Source organism: Meleagris gallopavo, chromosome 5 (genome assembly GCF_000146605.3).
Source record: "Meleagris gallopavo isolate NT-WF06-2002-E0010 breed Aviagen turkey brand Nicholas breeding stock chromosome 5, Turkey_5.1, whole genome shotgun sequence".
NCBI lineage: Eukaryota > Metazoa > Chordata > Aves > Galliformes > Phasianidae > Meleagris > Meleagris gallopavo.
Genome location: NC_015015.2, coordinates 36,730,140 through 36,748,798, shown reverse-complemented (window position 1 = coordinate 36,748,798; position 18,659 = coordinate 36,730,140). Strand labels below are relative to the sequence as shown.

Sequence of the window (18,659 nt, the reverse complement as noted above, 5' to 3'; positions counted from 1 at the left end):
TGGTGCTGTGCGTGCTCAGCAGCGTCCGCAACAACAGGTACCGAGCGTGCCGCCGGGAGGGGAGGGCGGGGAAGGCGGCGACGGGGAACACAAAGGCCGCAGGGGCGCCTCGGCCTCCTCGGGGCGCGGAGTGGGCGGGCAGCGGGGCTCCCCCGGCTGCGTGCGTGTGGGGAGCTAATAGGGGAGTTAGCGTCGGAGTGCTGGAGCGAGACTTTGTTTCTCCCTCACAAAAGCCGCTGAGAAGGCCGCCGGCCCCAGCAAGGAGTTCCCCTGTGAGCCGGGAACGAGGCCTGGCCTCAGCAGGAGGAGGTCTTTCTGATTGCTTACTGTGAACGTGCTTCAGGCGTGTGCCGATTCCTCGATCTGCTTGAGCAGTGGATTCCTTTTCCCATGCTCTGGGCTTAAAATGCGTTCAGAGCACACTTATTCACAGTGACTTCAGCAGCTCTGAGTCTTAATTTCCTCAGGTTGGACTTCTGAAATGAAAATGCGTGCTTTCTCTTTGCTTATCTTGCTAACACTCCCACATTGTATCTTTTAAAAACTCGGAGGTCATAATGCACGGTCTCCAGTCGGAAAACCAGACTGTGCAGTGAAGTCATGGTGTGTTGGGAAGCCGTGCAGGCTGCAGGATAGTAAGTGGCTGTGTGCTTTCCTACCTGTGTGCGTAGCAATGTGCATCACCTGCTGGGGGCAAAGCGACCAACACTAAATATTTAAGAGCATTTCTGTAGATAGTTGTTGGAAAACCATTGGCAGCTGCATCGTAGTATAGTCACCAGCCCTGACCCTGAAATAGTTAAGAAGCAGCATGAGGCTTTCACTTCTCCTCTGGTTTGTGTGGTGAAAGCAGAGCTTCAGCTCTTGGTTGGCATTAGAGGAACACAGCCGCAGTGTGCGAGGTCTCGCTTTCGGTTCCTAGGCCCTGTGATGCCTGCAGGTACTTCCTGGGGGAACTGCAGCGGTTGGAGGCGCAAGTGTGCTTTTGGACACTGCCTGTGGGTCACAGCTCACCTTCATCTTGATTTGTTTCTTGCCCTATGAATCCTCAGCCTGCAGGTTTAGCTGCCCTAATCGGTCTCCTCTTGCCTTTCAGGAGAAGCTTTCACTTTGCTCTTGAATCTTGGGGAAATTCAGCTGACATCATACGTGATATCAGTTGATGGTTATCAAATCTGTTACAAGTACTGCTAGGTGGACTTCAGCGTTTTAAGTGGACAGTTAGAAGCTGCAGGAGATATTGTGTGAGAGTTTCATTGGGGAAAAAAAGTGAAATGCATTATGAGAATGGTTTCGGTATGCTTCACTTTTGGAAGGGAGATTTCATGGCGTTATCTCCAGCTTGTGCAATAACACCGCCTTCTGAAGTCCTTTTTACACTTTTTTGTGTGTACAATGTGGCTGAAGACTGCATCAAAACACTCGGTAGTAGCAGTTATTTCTTGAGTGGCTGTTCTCTGGTATATAAGTGTAGTTTCTGTGGTAGGTACAGATGAAAAGTTACCATCTTTGATAACATTTAATATTTCTGTATATTCCTGATCTCCCCAAATCACTTGCCTGCTGCTGTTTGACTTTGGAATGAAAAATATACGACCTGGGAATGCATAGTACCTAGTTATCACAGCAGACTTTTTTCAGTGAGCAACTGAAACATGTGTGGGGGATTTACATGAAAAGATGTACGTTCAGAATTACTTCTGGAAGAGCTTTTTTTTCCCTCGTAAGCAAGGTTTGGGTTTTATTTTGATACTTTTTTTGGGAGGGGTTCTTGAAAAGTAACTATCCTCAATCAGTTTGTTGGCACGTAGAACGTTGTTGTCTTTAGATCTTTTAAGTGAAGCTTTAAGATAGAAATGAGATGGAAAGGAACGTTAATGTGAGCTAAGTTGCTGCTTGGTTCTTCTTCTTAGCTTACCTCTAAACTGGAACCATTGTCATCTCCTCAGTGCTTCATTTTATCGGTAGAAGGACTGCAGTCAGTCGCTTTGTTTCTCTGCTTCTATTTGCTCATCTGTAGCACAAGGGTGATTAATAATTTCTTGTTATGCTTGCAGAATGTTCTTGTACACGTGATAGCTATTGCAATTTCCAAAATAAAGGGAACAGTGTTTTTAACTTCTCCAGCAACTAATTGCAGCAAATGCATTCCTTTTGGAGCAGGGTTTGAAACAGGATGATTCTTTCATAGCTCCTGTCAGCCCTCCTGATATCTTTTTGGCAGAGAAATCCAAAGGACTTCCATCTTACACTTAAGAGCTAGAGAGGGAGAAATCCAGTTTAGTAAAATGGTATGCTGTTTCTTAACTATGTAATCTTGTTGTAGGGTTTAAATCTGTTGTTAAACAATACAGCAACAACTTCCTCCTTTCAGGAAAAAAAAAAGTTCTTTAAATGGAATTCCTTGAGGATTTATAATACTGCAGGACTTAAGAAAAGACAAACAGAAGGACTAATAGTGCAACTTCTGGATGTCCTCTTGAGTACAGGAGAACGATGGTGTGCTTTCATGCAAATAAAGTATTTTCTGTTAAGTCTCTGGAAAAGTATTTTGAAGCAATCTTTGGTAATTCTGATAGAACTAAGGAGGTTGCAGATGCATAACTAGAAATCCCTGATAGCATTCCGGTAGGTATTGTTGCTGGTGGTCAGTATCCACAGAGGTATGTTCAAGGTCTGTCTGGTTTTTGAGGCAGAGCTCAGGCCAACACAGCTCTCATTCTGTGAGTGAGAGTGCATTACTCCAAAATACCACTTTCTTGGCATTGAAACCAAGAGGAGGAGCTCTGAAATTCTGTAATTTCTTAAAAAAAAGAAAGTACTGAAGTGATGTCTGTAGTGATTTGTAACTTTTCCAGTTGTTTGACAGCAAATGAAGCAAACTCGAAGTGCAGTATTTAAACTGATGATATTCTACTTCGTAATTAAAAATAAGATGTAGGGGGTGGCATCATGCAACAATATCAAGAGGGGCGAGTTGTTTCCTAGGGGTTCTTCAGGGATTTTCACCATCTGCACCATCACATGCTGCTCTTTGAAAACATAAGTTCTGGGAGGCAGGAAGGAGGGTGGTGCTCTGTGCAAGTCTTTTTGGTATGGACCGGAGCTAATAAGCAGTCCTTGTTTGATCTTTACTGTGAAACAAAAATGAAGATTATAGTAAACTGAGGTGTCTCAGGGCAGGTACCTGCTTTGGAGTTGCCAAACATTTGTGAATCGTTCAAAGGAGTAGACTGTGTCTGTATTTGAGGCTTTCTAAGAACTCTCTTCTATTAACTGTAGTGAGCAGCTGGCAACGACAAAATAAACCCTAAACAACCAAAAAAACCAGGAATCTAGTAGGACAGTGCGTGCCTTACCACTTTGTTCCTGCTGAATGTAAGTCCATTGGGATTTTCTTTTTTGTATTGCAGAATGGAGGATGGATGTTCAAAAAGACGCACCGACACTGAAGATAGAACATAGCAAGAAGCATATTACTTTTAGTATACTTTCTGAGCTAGTGGAATACACATAGCTATTATATGACAAACAAATACTAAATCCAAAAGAGAATGTTCTTTCCAAGCTGTGTGCATTTGTAGTATACATAGTATTAATTCATCAAAAGAGGACAGTTAACTCCTAAATTATTTTATTTAAATAGCAGTGGCTTTACTAATCCAGCGGAGTAAGGGTGAGAGGTGAGCCAGATGCCATGGAGATTATATTGTTCTACAGTAGTGACAGAGATCTAATACTGAATGGAACTGTGGTCACATTTTTTGATGGTTGTAACTGTGCTGTGAGTGGAAGAGTAATGGGATGTTTTCGCCGCTTAAATTTTAAGGTGGAAAGCTTTAACCGTGTCTCTATAGTGCGTAGAATGGCAGTGAAACAAATGGAGGCAAACTGTGTGAGGTACTTGCAAATGGTGTTTTGTAAGTCTTGCTGCTTATAGGCTCTGAAATTAACACTGCAGTAGTAGTCACTGGGGTCTGAGTAGCGCTGAACAAGATCTGTATGTGATGTGAATGTGCAGGTGAATCAGAATTGTTCGGAAGATTGCATTTTGTCTTAACTTTCAGAATGAAGTCACTGAGATCGGAAGATTATGATTGTATAATTAGAATATGGGCTGTGAAGGCTGCCTCTCACACCTGGTGGATGTTTCTGCTGACTTTGCTGCTGTACCAGGCTTTCCTCAAAATCTGTGGGAGACCGAAGAGCGCAGAATACTCTGTGGTGTTGCCACAGTCTTAAGATTGCCCTGCCGTACTTACTCTTCAGTATGATCAGGCCTTGACTTAGATTTGTGAATATTATGCATGTGGACAGGGCTCGGTTATGTTTAAATACCATCATTACAGTAGTCCTGTATTTCTAATAATTTAGTGTGTTTTAATTTCTGAAATGGCTGTAAAATCTAGGTGCTTTGCTTTGATATTTGACTTGATATGGAGCTTTTAAAGTCATTCAGTCACCCATAGAAGAAAAGTAAGAGGTGTGACAGTGGCTCGATTTCAGCAAGCAGATCTGTGGTTATTTAATGCAGGAACTTTAAACAGGTCCATAATTATTTGCAGTGGATACCTATTAGGTTCAGACTTAAAAAGCTAAAACCTTGACTCCTTGTCACCTTCTGCTCATCCTGTGGAGGTAGATAACACACCAGAGCTTCCCTAGGCTCTGAGCTTCGTGACTGTATTGTGTTTTCCTAAAAGCTGATCTGTAGTATTAGTGTATGACTAGTAAGCCAGCAGAAGTAAGGATTTCTCTGACTTCCTGAATTGTCAGCTGCCAGTTAATTGGCATCTGCTGTTAAAGATGAATTTTACTCTCACAGCCATTTGCGATTTTGCTGTGTTCATTTCCAAGTGCAAACTATTCCTTGAATGTTTGGAAGTAAATCTAACTTACCATGTGTATAAATAAATTCAAAAACAACCAGAAAGATCCTTTGTCAGTTAGAAAAATGCAACAACACCACCCTGAAAAGAAATACTGCAAACAGCTGCTCTGAAACCGCTGTCATTTGCATAACTTCTGCTTGATCTTTTTCAAGGCATAGGAAAGATGCAAGTCACAGGAGTGAACTGTAGTGGGGAATGGGAACCTGCCTGTCTGTCTGTCTAACACACTAAGACAAGTCAAGCATAAAACTAGAGGGTTGTCCTTCACTTTTTAGGTATTACTTCTGAAAATTTAAATTGTGTCACAATGGACAAATAATCCTCTTCTGCTGACTGATGTCAGAACAGCTTCCACTACTTCGATGTAACAGAAATCAAACACTGACTGGGATTGTTGGGATCTTTTGCTCAGCTTCCATCAGAAGCTTGTGCTGCCTCAGCTGCTGCATATTTGGGCCCCCCGTTCGTAACCTGGCTGCAATACCGGAGTGTTCAGGAAAGGCTTCTCACAGTTGTATTCTGTTTGTGCTTTGAACACTGCATTACATTTGAAAAGGAATAGATAGTTGATGTTTTCACCTGTGACATTATGTGCCCACGTTCCAAGAATTAAAGAGAACGTGAAAGTACTGCGGGAGGTTGGCTTTATGGTGGTGGCCTCTGTGCTCACTGGAAGCTGACGCTTGCTTTACAGCTAGAATCACCAGTTTGTACATCCCTCCTCCCCTCTATGCTTCGGTCTCACTCTGTTTAGCTCCCAACCTGCCTGTACTGCAGGACAGGAGGATGCTTCCCAGAAGAGTTTACGTGTTCCGTATAACATTGTATTCTTACTGCCTGTTTTTGTCTTATCCAGAGTGTTTCCTTACAGTGTTTTTTGTTTTGTGTACAGATCCCTTTTTGTTTTGTCATTGCAGGAACCTCCAGAAGTTAAGTCTCTTTGGGGATATAAGCATTCTGCAGCAACATGGAAGTATATCAAATACATACCTCGGCAAGGTTGACCCCGATGGCAAAAAGATTAAGCAGTAAGTTGTATTTTGTAAACTGTCAAATATGTTAAAACAATATTTAACAGTTTTTCATGTCTGAAATAGGTGACTGAGAAACCTTCAGGTTTTTTTTATTGGGGGAGAAACAAAATTCTTCAGTTGAATTTTTTGTTTTATTTCTAGTACTTGCATGAAATACTCAGGTTTTGTGGTCTTCTTTTAGGTGGGAATCCGTTCTTTCATTTTTATATTGTGCTCCAGAAACAACTTCCTGTTAAAACAAGAGGAGGGACAGGAATCTTTTACCAGTACATTTACTGTTGCTATACATGGAAAAAAATATACAAGGAGGTGATCTGATCTGATGTATTTACTAGCTGTATGTCCTCAATTCTTGTTGAACTTAAAAGAGGACATAATCACCAAGAACTTATTTTAAGTTATATCTCAAAACTAGGTTAGGTATTTGTAGGATTTCTGTAAGATCTTAGCTCACAGTGTGCTTGTTTAGTCTCAGAGGTGTATTTTAGCTTGCCATAATTACACTGCTGTACAGTCTCTGAATGCATATAATCAAAATACCTGGTTTGTGCTCTTTGGAAATGGTGAAAGACAAATTTAAAAGCTACTGACATCTGGAATCAGTTATCCCAGAGGAGTTATGCTAAGTTAAATAGTTCATTAGTTCTGCTGAAACTTTCCATATAGATAAAACTTGAATACCATCATTTTAATTTGTGTCAGTGTAAACATCGTCTGGGTAGCTTGAGAATAAGTATAGCTATTCAAGATCTTTACTGTTTATTTAAAATGGTTTTAGAACTAGTATGGATATATTATCAGATCAGTGTATATATGAGAGTGCAACTACCAACTAAATGCTTGGTCCTGACTTAAATTGCACATCAGAGCACATACAGATGTGGATTTTTCTTACCCTGTTATGCTTAGAATGCAGAATTCAGAGTAGTTTAAGCTCCTGTTCAGTGTATGTACTGTCTGCAGGTAAAAAGCCCTTTTCTTATCTTTTGTGAAAACAAATACGCAATAAAATCATTGTCCTGAGGCTTAAAGAGAGCCATCTAAGCAGGTGTTTACTCAGCTGAGCATAAGTTAAATATTTCTTTGAACAAATAACAAAAATTGCTGTGCATACTTTGTAGCCATAAACAATTCAAAACTAATTTATTATCTACACTGAAATCAGTCTTTCACATAGATACTGACCTTAGCATGTTTTGGAATGAGGAAAGAAATGCTACCTCTTTTCTGTTTTATGAATTAAAGCAGTGTGTTTGGAACCTCTTGGTTCTTTTTTAAATTAGATGAAAGTTGGCAGTGGATCATCAGCACTAACAGCATACTTCAGGAAGTAAATCTTTGTCTTTGTAGTCTTGCCTTTTGCATGTGTTTGGATGTTTGCATCAGTTAAGTGGATGCAAAACATGGATGCAAATAACTAACACTGAAAGATATTGAGCAACCTATGGAGACAGTGTTAATGGTGGCTGCAGATTTTGGAACCTGTGTGGTGGTAAATGTTACTGTCTCTTTTGGGAACTTCCTACAATTCAAACAGTTAGAGAAAAAACATGACACTTCCTCAAGACCATAGCATTGAACTGCACGTAACAGACCTTGGGTGGAATCTCAGCTGGCACAGCCATTAGGCCGTTCCCCAGTAAAGTTTAATGGTTGCTCTGGTGCAAGAGGGGGCCTTGGGTTACATTTCCAAAATCCTTGCCTTGCAGTGGTCAGCACATATAGTAAATGGGTTTATAATGCCTGCTTTTTTCTGTATTGCCTGTGTGTCCCTGGATACTTTCTAAAATTCTCCTTAGAGCTCGGTTCGTCACTATGTGAAAGCTCACTGTAAAGAATGCATTTGTCTTGAGCAGAGCAAAGCAAAGGCAGTTTAAAATATTTGCTTTCTGAAATCTGCTTTCTGTGGTTGTTCCATGTGTTTCAGATAGTTTTGTTTCCAAAAGAACCAGTTCAGCCTCTTGCATTAAACAGAACATGTTGACTGATATAGTTTTTAAACAAATGAGCTCCATATAGGTCTTGTTATTAGGTTTACTTCCTGTCCAGGGCCACCAATGCTTTTCTGTACCAGCAGTTGTAGGTTGATGGGGAGCATCCCCTTCTTTGCTCTTCACTGGGAGCAAAACTAAATATGCTTGTTGAGATATCACTGTTTTAAATTGCTTTCTTGCATATGCTGGGCTTTGACTATATTTCGTGTTTGTGTTTGAAACCATGCTTACAATTACATTTTATAAACGAGCTTTAAGATAGTCATGTGCATGTTAGGATGAATTTCATACAACATAGTATGCAGTTGAAGTATGGTTATAAAGTAGGTGCTAATTTCCAAGAATTCACTTAATGTATTCTAGAAATTAGACACAATTCAAACTGTTTTTGCAAACCCAATTAGATGCAGTCTGCTTATGAAAAATAGTATGCGTGTAAGAATTTACAGGGGTGGAATAAACCCTTATTAGGGGATGGAAAGATGTATTTGAAATATGTTAAACTAAGAGCCTACGGTTTTTATTGTTCTTCCTGTCTGTCCTCATATAAAACAGGCATTTAAAGCAAGCCCAAAGCAGTCATTGCTAAGTATATATTGCAGTGCTGGATCTCTTTTTTTTATTATTATTATTAAATTGGCAAAGAACTAGAGGAAAGGGTCTGGAAAGTTTTCTTAGGACATATGGATGGGTAACCCATCAGCATGAATCTAAATACGTGTATAAATACTTAAATACAAAGTTACATAGCATTAAATCAGTATCACTTTCCAGTTCTGTGAGTACTAGAGCAGCACTCTTGTAAGCCTACCTTATCAGAAGCACAACTTAAACAAAACTTCAGTGCAGTGAGGTATGGATAGTAGTATTTGACAGAGCATGTCAAAATTGATTTGTCATCTTGTGAATTATTCTGTAAATTGTTACAAGCACTAGTATTGCTTGGACTGTTGCAGAGCAAAGGCTACCATTGCTGTAAATGTTGTGTCTTTCCTAGGTACTGTGATGGCACTGGGGAGGAAAGCACATACAGACAGGGAGGAGGATAAATGAGGATTGGTCTGTTAATTTTCTTAAACATGAGGATTATGTGACAAGATGGCAGGTCAAGTGAAAGCGAGAAAAAAGGGGGATAGTACTGCAGAGTTCTTTGTAGTTGGATGTTACAGTTGCGAAGGGTTGGCTCAAAGAGGAATCTAGGCAGGTTGCTGGAAGTGAGGCCCCCGAGGGTTACTGCAGACAGGAAGCCACCTCTGGCTCAGGAGGTGAGAGCTGAAAGCTTTTAGAAAGGGGAAAATCTCTGAGAAGCATGACTCTGTGTCTCCCTTGTTCTCTTCCCTCTTTTTATGGTGTTTGTGTTTTCTGCTGTCATCAGGATATGGAGCCTTTAGATTTGCCTGGATGTTATCTTGATTATAGATATGGGGATAAGAATAATAACTTCGTAGCATTGTTTTTGAGCATAGATGTGAATGTTTGTATGTGCTATTCAACAAAAAAGGAAAAAGAGGTCTGTGGAAAACATTGCTTGATTGGAGGCACAAAGATTCCTAGTAGGTTCCTACTGGAGGAATTTACCGTATTTCTTCAAGTCTCAGCCTGTCATAGCCTAGTTCAGTTGCTTCCCTTAAGTGCTGATTTTGCCTTAGAGCTGACTGAGATTTGAGATTAGACTCATCTATATTTGCACCCAGGTATGTGTATGCTCACTGAACACGTTCTTTGGGCAGAGAGAGATCATTTGGATCCCTAACAGCTGTGAGATGAGGACTGGAAAACTATTTTTTTTGAGGAAGTTGGTAGGACTGTAGTATTGGTATTTGGTATTTAAATCTTACCTTAAAATACCTTTTTTGATTACATATCTAACTTAAAGAACATTTTTGCTTTTAAAGTAACTTAATCAGATAGGAGAGGTGGGATGCATAAGAGGAAGTGTGTAATAATCATACAGTGCTGTACATCACATGAGACTGTGATGGTGCTAGAATTGCCTCCCACTGGTGATCTGGGATCAAAATGTCACCAGGTCCAAGCTACTCCTGTAATGTGTCAAGCTGTGGACACTCAAAAATCTAGTCAGCTGTATATTCAGAATTATTTCAAGAATATCATGTGTTTGTTCTTTACCCTTCAATGGGGGAAATCAAGCAATAGGATTCAGATTATTCTAACATGTATGAAAGTTAAGTTTCTCCAACTTTTCAATGAAAATGACTTTTAGTCCATTTTAATTTGCAGTTTTTGAGAGGCTGGCTAACAAATATGAGAAGCTGTTTTTAAAAACATGGTTATTGCTTTTAAAAACATTACAGGTTTTCTTATTTGCATAACCTTAATGCAGTTGTGGGAAGGTGCTAGCATGTGCTAGGATACATGCTGAGAAGTATGAAATGAAGATTCATAGTGCAGCACTGCAATTGAAAGATGAAGTGCTTTGTTTTTTTTTTTTTTTATCAGGATAGTTTATCATTCAAACATTTGAAGTGCAGTGAAGGTGGAAGTGCAGCAGGATGTCAGCAGTATGTTGTGTTCTAACCTTTGTAATTGCCACTGAACTGATGGTAGCACCTTTAGGATAAGGCCATAAATAAAAAGAGGAACAATTCTTTAATGGGGGAAAAAAAGTAGACTGATATGCAATTGGTAACACTAAACCATGTTTAACAGCATCATTATCTGTTTTGTTTACTTACAGAATTCAACAGCTGTTTGAAGAGATACTAGGCAACAGCAGGCAATTGAAATGGCTGTCCTGTGGGTTTATGCTGCAAATAGTAACTCCCACATCATTGTCGTCCTTATCAAACCCCATAGCCAACACCATGGAACATCTGAGCTTATTGGACAACCACATCCCTGGTAACACCACTCTCATTACTGCAGTTGAATTGGAGCGCTTCGTGAATCTGCGTTCGCTTGCTTTGGATTTCTGTGATTTTACGGCTGAAATGGCAAGAGTCCTGGCTGACAGCAACCATGTGCCTTTGCATCGACTGTCTCTCCTGGTCCACAGCGTTTCCATAATGCACAAGTCATTGGACAGTATGCCAGAAGATGAGAATTGGAAGGCGCTGACGCGCAACAGCACTAATCTTCGGGTCTATATCATGGCTTTTGATGTAAAGAGCGATGATATGTTAAGGATTCTTAAGCCCAGTATTCCCCTAGAGAGGATTCATTTCGACAGCTACATCACTTGTGTTTCTGGAGCTGTTGTTGACCTCATATCCAGGCAGTATGATAAGTTCCTCACTCATTTTATACTAATGAATGATGTGATAGATATGTCTGGCTTCCCAGATCTTAGTGACAACCGGAACGAAGATCCACTTGTCTTATTAGCCTGGAGGTGCACGAGGCTCTCTCTCCTAGCTGTTCATGGTAGGTAATATGTTGTGTGAGCACGGTATGTGACTGAAATACTCAGAACATTTCAGCTTTTCTAACTGTAATGAGCTTCAGTAAGAGCCATGTTCAAGAGTCTGCTGTGTGGTCACTATACAAGCTGTTGTACTTCATACTGGTATTTTCATGTTTGAAAATAGGAAATTTGTTTGTTTACTTGTCTTAAATATACTTGTAGCTTACTAAATTTGGATGAGAGATCACATAGGATTTTGTGACTGCTCACAGAATCGAGTACTAAGATCTGAGCGTTCCAGGAGGCACAGTGCAGGTTTCTTTCATGTGGCTGGGTATATGAATACTGCTTGTACACAGAGCACACGGAGGCTTGCTGTGTGTGCCATGAGGTCATAGGCTGTTAAGATTAGATGATTGTACTTCCTGTTTGTGTGAGTAACACAGGTTAAATGCCTGGTGACTGAGGGGAAGGAAGTCTGTTACCAGCTTGGTAACACTTCGGCAGCAGATGAAGGTGGTGTGCAAAATTTGAGACCTCTCTACTTGAAGAGTGGGGGAGAAAAATATAATGTGGAAGAGGTTACCTTTCTGAGTGCATTGATTTCAATGGTAATACTATAACTAGGTTTACCTCACCTTTTTGCTGTGTAATTGTAAATCAAAAAGAAGTGCATGCTTACATTCAGCTCTATTAGAAGTTAGAATCATTTGGCGCATTTTTAAGGTACCTGAAACTGAAACAGTGCAGAGTGGTTGTTTTGGTTTGTGCTGGAAGTGGCTTACAAAGAGCAAGCTTGCTGATGCATGAAGGAGTTAAGGGATGACTCTGTTCTGTTACGTAAGAATGAATGGCCATTTCCTCAGGCAGCTTGCAGAAATAAATCTCCAGTTACTCAGCACAAACAGGAGACATCTTCAGCAGCAAAAGTGGTACATTCAGATCTCAGCTGAAGTCAGAAAGTCCTGCTGTATCCTCCCCTTATAGTTTCACAGATTGGCAAATGACCATACCACTCAGTAAAGGTGGATTTTAGCAGTTTCTCTAAAACTAAATTGAAGTTTCAGGGCTTTTTAGAATAAATAAATAAAAGCCATTTACCTTCCTACAACAGGAAAATCTCCTAATATATTATTTGAATTCAAAAAGATGATAAAATACCTGAATATAAGCTAGTGTGTCACCTGTTTTCAGTGCACAATATATTACTCTGTGCAGAGTGTTGGGAAGGCAGACATGTTTTACAGTTCTTGTATCAAAGGATTGTTACTGCATCTTCTGTGGGGATTTTTGTATGCCTGAGAGAGAGAATGGCCAAACATCCACCACACACTGATGTTGAAATTCAGATTCATTTCCCTTTCTTCTCTCTCCTTTTTGTAGACAAAGTTAGCTAAGCTGCCGAAAGTTACTACTAATTTTCTTAACTCTTATTTTTACTTTTTTAAGTTGTGAGTAGGACTTCTCTGTTACTGTAGTATAAGCATTTTTCTTCTTGAGTGGTGACACTGAGAAGAATATGGCTAGGAAGAAAGATCTAGAATGCTGTGGTGCTTCAGTATAGCATTTTATTCTCATGCTTGCTTTTTTTTTTTCTTTGAGATTTATCTAATAATGGTTTCTTGTGCTACTTGCTACGTTTCTTGTGATGCTATCAAGCTTCCTTTAGGAAAGAAAACTTAAAAAAAAAAGCTATATTTGTTTGAGGAGACATGATTGGCTCAATTGTAAGTGCATGGGTTCCTTTTCATTAGATGAGAAGCAATTATTCTTCAGTTTCTAATATTTTTTCAGAGATTTTCGCTCTTCTGCTTTTAGTTTGCTCTAAAAAAGTCTTTGATCCGTGCTTAGCTTTGGCTGCCATGTGGCACTGACAAAAGGAGGGAGGGAGAACGTGTCCGAAGGTCTCTCTTTCTTGGATACCTCGGGAGCCTTTTCTGACATCTGTGTGAAGTTGTATCATCGTCCCTCCAAGGTGGCATCATTAGGAGCAGAGGAGAGCCAAGCCAAGGATCTTAACTGCTGCTGGCAGCATGTAGGAATGGTGTGAGGAGTATGTTGTCTTTGGAGATGGGGATGGTAGGATAGACAGTGGTATGATCTGGCCATCCCTAGGGCCTGAAATCCTTAATTTAAAAGAAAGGCACTTCATGTGGAGCTCTGAGATATTCTGTGCTGTAAATATGCTGTATTACCTATGTAATCCGCAGTGTTATTCCTTGTCAGAGCAAAGCTAAAGCTGACATTTGCACCAGCAAGGGAAAACTGCAGTGCTGTTCATGGTGTGTTTGATACTTGTGAGGAAGTGATTCTTCCTTGTTACCTCTGAAATACTTCAGCTGAGCAGAGGCTTCTTTGCTGCTGGAAAGTTCCTGAGAAACTTGAGGCAAAAGTTTTGAAAGGAAGATTTAAATAAGATTAACTGGAAAAAAAAAAAATCTGGCAGTGAAAAGTTACAGCAAAAGCCATGTACCTGAGCCCCAGGAGTGGCACAGGGGACTCAACCACAACTATTGCCCCTTTTATTCTTGTTCTCTCAAGGCTTTTTTTTTTTTCCATTACCTTTCTTTACCATCAAAATAACTGAAGGTGTTGTGAGCTCCTTCAAAGCCTGAGAGGAGTGTAGGTCAGAGAGGTGCAATTTTCCATTGGGTTTGATGTCCTACAGCCTCACTGACAGCATTATCTTTTGATTCTCTTGTGCCTGCAAGTAAAGCCTCAGCAGATGAGAATTGCAGGAGTTCATGCATTCTAAATGGTTGATGTCCTAGAAATGAGCCAAAGACATCTTTGTGGGGTTCCTTGTTCAAAAAGTACTTTGAGCAAAATATTTGTTGGAGACTTTACAGACAAAAAGTTGGGAAGAAAAATATGCATGAAAATTTCTCCTTTCTTTAATTTCTCATTACAGTTTTTCTCATTCTTTAATCAGCTGTCTTGATAGTTTACGATGTAGAGCATGCTGATTGCCTTGCTGAAGACCAGACCATGGCTGGTTGTTATTCCTTCAGCAGCATGCTTTCCCAGTTCTGATACTGCACAGACGGCAGCTTTACTTAGACTCTAAGCGTGCATTTCCCCAGGAGGCACTTGGGAGAATGATGATGGTGAAGGCAGAAATGAGCCTTTTTGTTTTGCAATGGAAGGGCTGACTTGCAGAGCTTTCAAAAAAGGGAAGTTCCCAAATACTGCGTTTTGCACCTGGACAAGGAAGAGCTTAGCCAAGATACAAAAAACTAGCAGGTAACTGCAGATTGAGTGTTTTGAGAGAGGGATGCTAATACACAGTAATTGGAAGAGAGGGAAGCTTTATAATTACGTTTAATCTCACGTAGAATAAAAAGATATATGTAGGTTTTTTTTTTTGTTTTTTTTTTTACAGTGGTGGGACCTGCTTCCTGGAGAGGCTTCTGTTCTGTTTATTTTTCATCAAGTTTACCTCTAAGGCAATAAAAGCTAACTCCAGTTTTCTTTCCTAGCAAAAACACAGTTTTAAAATAGTCCTTTTATGTATCCACTTTAACTAGTTGATCAGTTGCTTCTTTGATGGGATTTATTTCTAAGTAGGTGACAGAAGGTTTGATATTGTAGTTACAACTTAACCTGTACCAAAGAAGTTGATACAAACAGTGAAACAATTCAATATAGAAAAACTTGGAACTAACTGAAATTATTTTGATATTTCCTTATTCTAAATGTAAAATTGAACTTTCCTACTTGCAACCAAAGCAGAAATTGGGAGGGGAATTCTGCCAGACACAAGATGACAAAGTAAGTTGGGAAGGATTTTAAGATGATCCGACAGTAAATACTTCCATAAGAAATGCCTTACTGCAAAATTACAGAGCACTTTTTTTTCCCCCCCATAGGTTACACAGTTTGGGCTCACAATCTCATTGCAATTGCTCGTCTTCGTGGCTCTGATCTGAAAGTGCTGGAAGTCACAGAGGAAAGCATTGATTTTGACCAAGGAGAGCTGGCCGACCAGGACGTGGATCCAGTACATAATCTCATTGAGCAAGTATCTCTCGGATTGGGTCGACCTTGGCATGCAGTCATGGACATAGAGCTGCTCAGTGTCTTCACTGAGCCAACTCGTCATTTTTACAGAGAGATGCAAAGCTTCAGTGAAGGCATTTAGCTCCTTATTTACAGTTCCTGTGGTTACATATGCAAGTAGGGTCCTATTATGTTTTTTTTTTTTATTTTCAGTAGCGTGAATTAACCCCTTTTGTGCTGTGTTTAATCAGTATTAGCTATATAGAATTACATATGTGTATTCTACTTCTTGATCAAAGAACGTAGTCGGGTATTGGTTTAGAAGCTGAAAGTGGCAGTGTTTAGGGTTTTCACGGTTAATGGACTTGTCTACCAAACCTTACAGAGATGCAGCCAAAGGCTGTCTGAGGTTGCCGGCTAACTTTATTTTTATTGAGTAACTGCATTTTGAATTATTTTTGCTATTATATCGGAGTTCTGTGCTCAGGAGCCAGCTGTTTTTGATATCCATATCCATAGCCCAGTGGATTTCTATGCTGTCATTGTTTGCTTAATCTGGTAGCATGCTACTTAATAGGCTTAAAAGGAAGAGAGGTCTATCCAGGGCTGTTCGTCGTTAGACTCTCGCCTTGCTTCATTTCACATGCTGGTTCTGAAGCATGCCCTGCTACCAATCCCAGTTCTCCTTGGCTATCAAGCAGTGCTGCGAAACACTCGCTTTTCAGATACCCGTACTTGCAGATTCACTCCATGCTCCGTGGTGTTTCGAGTTCTTTGTGTAAACTCCTCCTAGTTTATTCTCATCTTCTGTCGTGTTCCTCAGAAGTTAGCTTTGGGCCAAAGTTTAAGAGAGAAAAACAAGAAAGTGCACTCCGATGAGGTAGAAGCATAACAGTAAAGGCTTCAGTATAAAGGTATACACCTGCAAACAAACATTAGTCGTGAAATCCCTAGCAACTAAGTCACTGGATTTTCTCTGTCAGCGCCTGTGTCAGCTGCCAAAGAATAGATTAAAAACGAAGAAGTGCCCACATGCTGGCAGGGGCAGGCCAGCTTCTGGCCAGCCAGATACTGCTAGATTGTAATATATAAGGTCGAATTTCGACCTGTGGTACACAGCTGTGCTGTGGCTCAGTCAGCAACCTCAGAACTCTTAACAAACATGCACCTGTTTCACTGTGAATAGTGAATGTAAAGGAAGGAAAGGAAACAAATACAAAGCTTGTTCTATCACAGGTATGAGCTGCTACGATGCATGAAGAACATTCCATGAAGTATGTTTTAAAATCTTGTTATATCTGAGAGGCTTTAAAAGCCGATTTAACTGTTTCAGGGCAACCGCGGTACAGACGTGGTCTCTGTGAGACTTCCACCTGACCCCAGTTTTAAGTGGTACGAATGTTGTGCATTTAATGTTTAAAGGACAGTCTGCAATAATAAAGTAAGTGGCCAACGTGGGTGCCCAGCAGTGCTGAGACCTGGCTGCTATATTGTAAGCTTTGGAAAACACAATTTATGCAACAGATGTCCAGATATGATTCTATTTATGGAAAAAGTTTATATGTGTTTTACAAATGGTTTTACCATCTTATATTAAAATGACCTTTTGACAGGTGTGCGCTGTTTTGTCTCCAGTGAGCACATACCATGCGGATTTTATATGTACATCAGTAGAGTGAATCCACTGGCACAGTGTGTGTATATGCCAGATGTGGTGAGATTTTATCTTATAAATGTGATCAGATTAAAAAATAAACTCCTGACAGAAAATGTAAGGAAACCAGCTGAGTGTTTGAATTGATGACTGATGTTGTATGGTTTATGTTAAATGTATATTCTTTTAATCAATAAATAAAGCATTAAAAATTGATCACTGTATAAAATATTTTATTGTATCAGCATGAGAATTTCTAGACTTAAAATGCAACGATCATTCATAAGCTGTGTATAACTGGTAGCTCCCATTGTGTTTAGGTCAATGAAAGAGTCTAAAATGTCATACAGCAGTTTCTTTTACTTGGCTGAATTTTGTCAATGTTTTTGGAGGGGAGGGGAAGGATGCTTTGCTGAAGCTCAGACTACCAGACCAGTTAGCACAAACAATATATCACGATATGACTTACTAGACTGATACAGTAAACTGTGGATTGTAGAATATAGAAGACAATTTTGAGAAATTCCTGCATCCGTTGCGATTGCTTAAATCAAAATCTAATGTGATCTAGAAAAATGTGTAGTACTCTTTTTGGTGTCCCACTATTAAATAGATTATGAATACCCACAATGCTTCGGTTGACATTTTATCCGCACTCAGAGTACGTAGCTGTGTATTCTGAATGAAAACTGCAGATGTCTGATAAGCTGGTGGAGCTGCCATGCCCTGCAGCGGCTGACTGTGCTGTGAGAATTGTTGGAGTGGCTGTTCAGTGTGTGCGTGCCAAGCACGGGTTTGGTTTGAGCTTCTGGATTTCGTTTTGTCACAGCCCAAACCACTACCAGGCATGAGGACTGCACTGCTTGTTGGTTGAGCACTGTCCTAGATCTTGTAGCTCCGGCAAGCAAGAGCATTTAACAATTTGCTGGAGAGAGAAATAGATTTTGCTGTGGATAATAAGATGTAGATAAATATGACTATAGCTTTTAATTTTCCAGTAAAGTGAATATCAGGACATAGTCATGGGGACTTTTGGGGCTCAGCCTCACAGGGGAGGTTTCTGTAGCAGTTACATCTGATAGGGATGTTCAGCATCACCTGGGCCTTAAAGCTGGTTGCAAAGTGATAGAAGGATTTCTGGCAGCTCCCATGCAAATTGCTGAAGATGTTGTGTCCTCTGGTTTAAACAAAGTTGCAGAAAGTTAATTTTTTCTCTGCAGACTACAGTGTTTCTGTGCATAGCTGCATTATTTACTGCAGATGGGACTTGTTTAGCTTCATTACTTTGATGTTTGTAGTCTAACCTATTTTCTGATTTGTTTTTAATTAGTGTAATGTTGTAAGGTAAGGGGCAGGAGAGTCTGGCCACTTGTCAGGGGTAGAGAGGTGTGCAGTCCTTTCACTATGCTGAAAATGGGCTGTCTCTATGGAGGTTAGTACTACAGTGAGGTACTATGAAGCACTATGCTGTTAGTACTTCAGATGCGATTCCTCTTTCAGCTTGAAGTCTAATATCTGGATATGGTTTGTGTTCCAGGTTGAATTCATTGAGCTTAGTCCACGTGCTGCAGTGAACCTTTGCTCTTCAAGTGTAGGGATGTGCAAGGCCAGTGGCTGGAGAAGCACAGACCTTGAGCAGAGCTGGAGAGGTACACCTCTGGTTCTGTTTCCTTAGAAACAAGTAACAGTTGGCTCTCGTTGGGTGGTTGTGCGTTTAACATT

General features: G+C 40.2%; 1 protein-coding gene across 1 annotated transcript; it reads left to right on the top strand.

Moving 5' to 3' along the window:
- Positions 1 to 2: 2 nt before the first annotated feature.
- On the top strand, positions 3 to 17,153 carry FBXO33 (F-box protein 33; the record flags this gene model as incomplete). Its single annotated transcript, XM_010711754.1, has 4 exons — positions 3 to 37; positions 5,810 to 5,920; positions 10,619 to 11,304; positions 15,154 to 17,153. Coding segments are annotated over 4 exons (1,104 nt in total), but the record flags the coding sequence as incomplete, so codon positions are not given.
- Between the last annotated feature and the right edge of the window lie 1,506 nt (positions 17,154 to 18,659).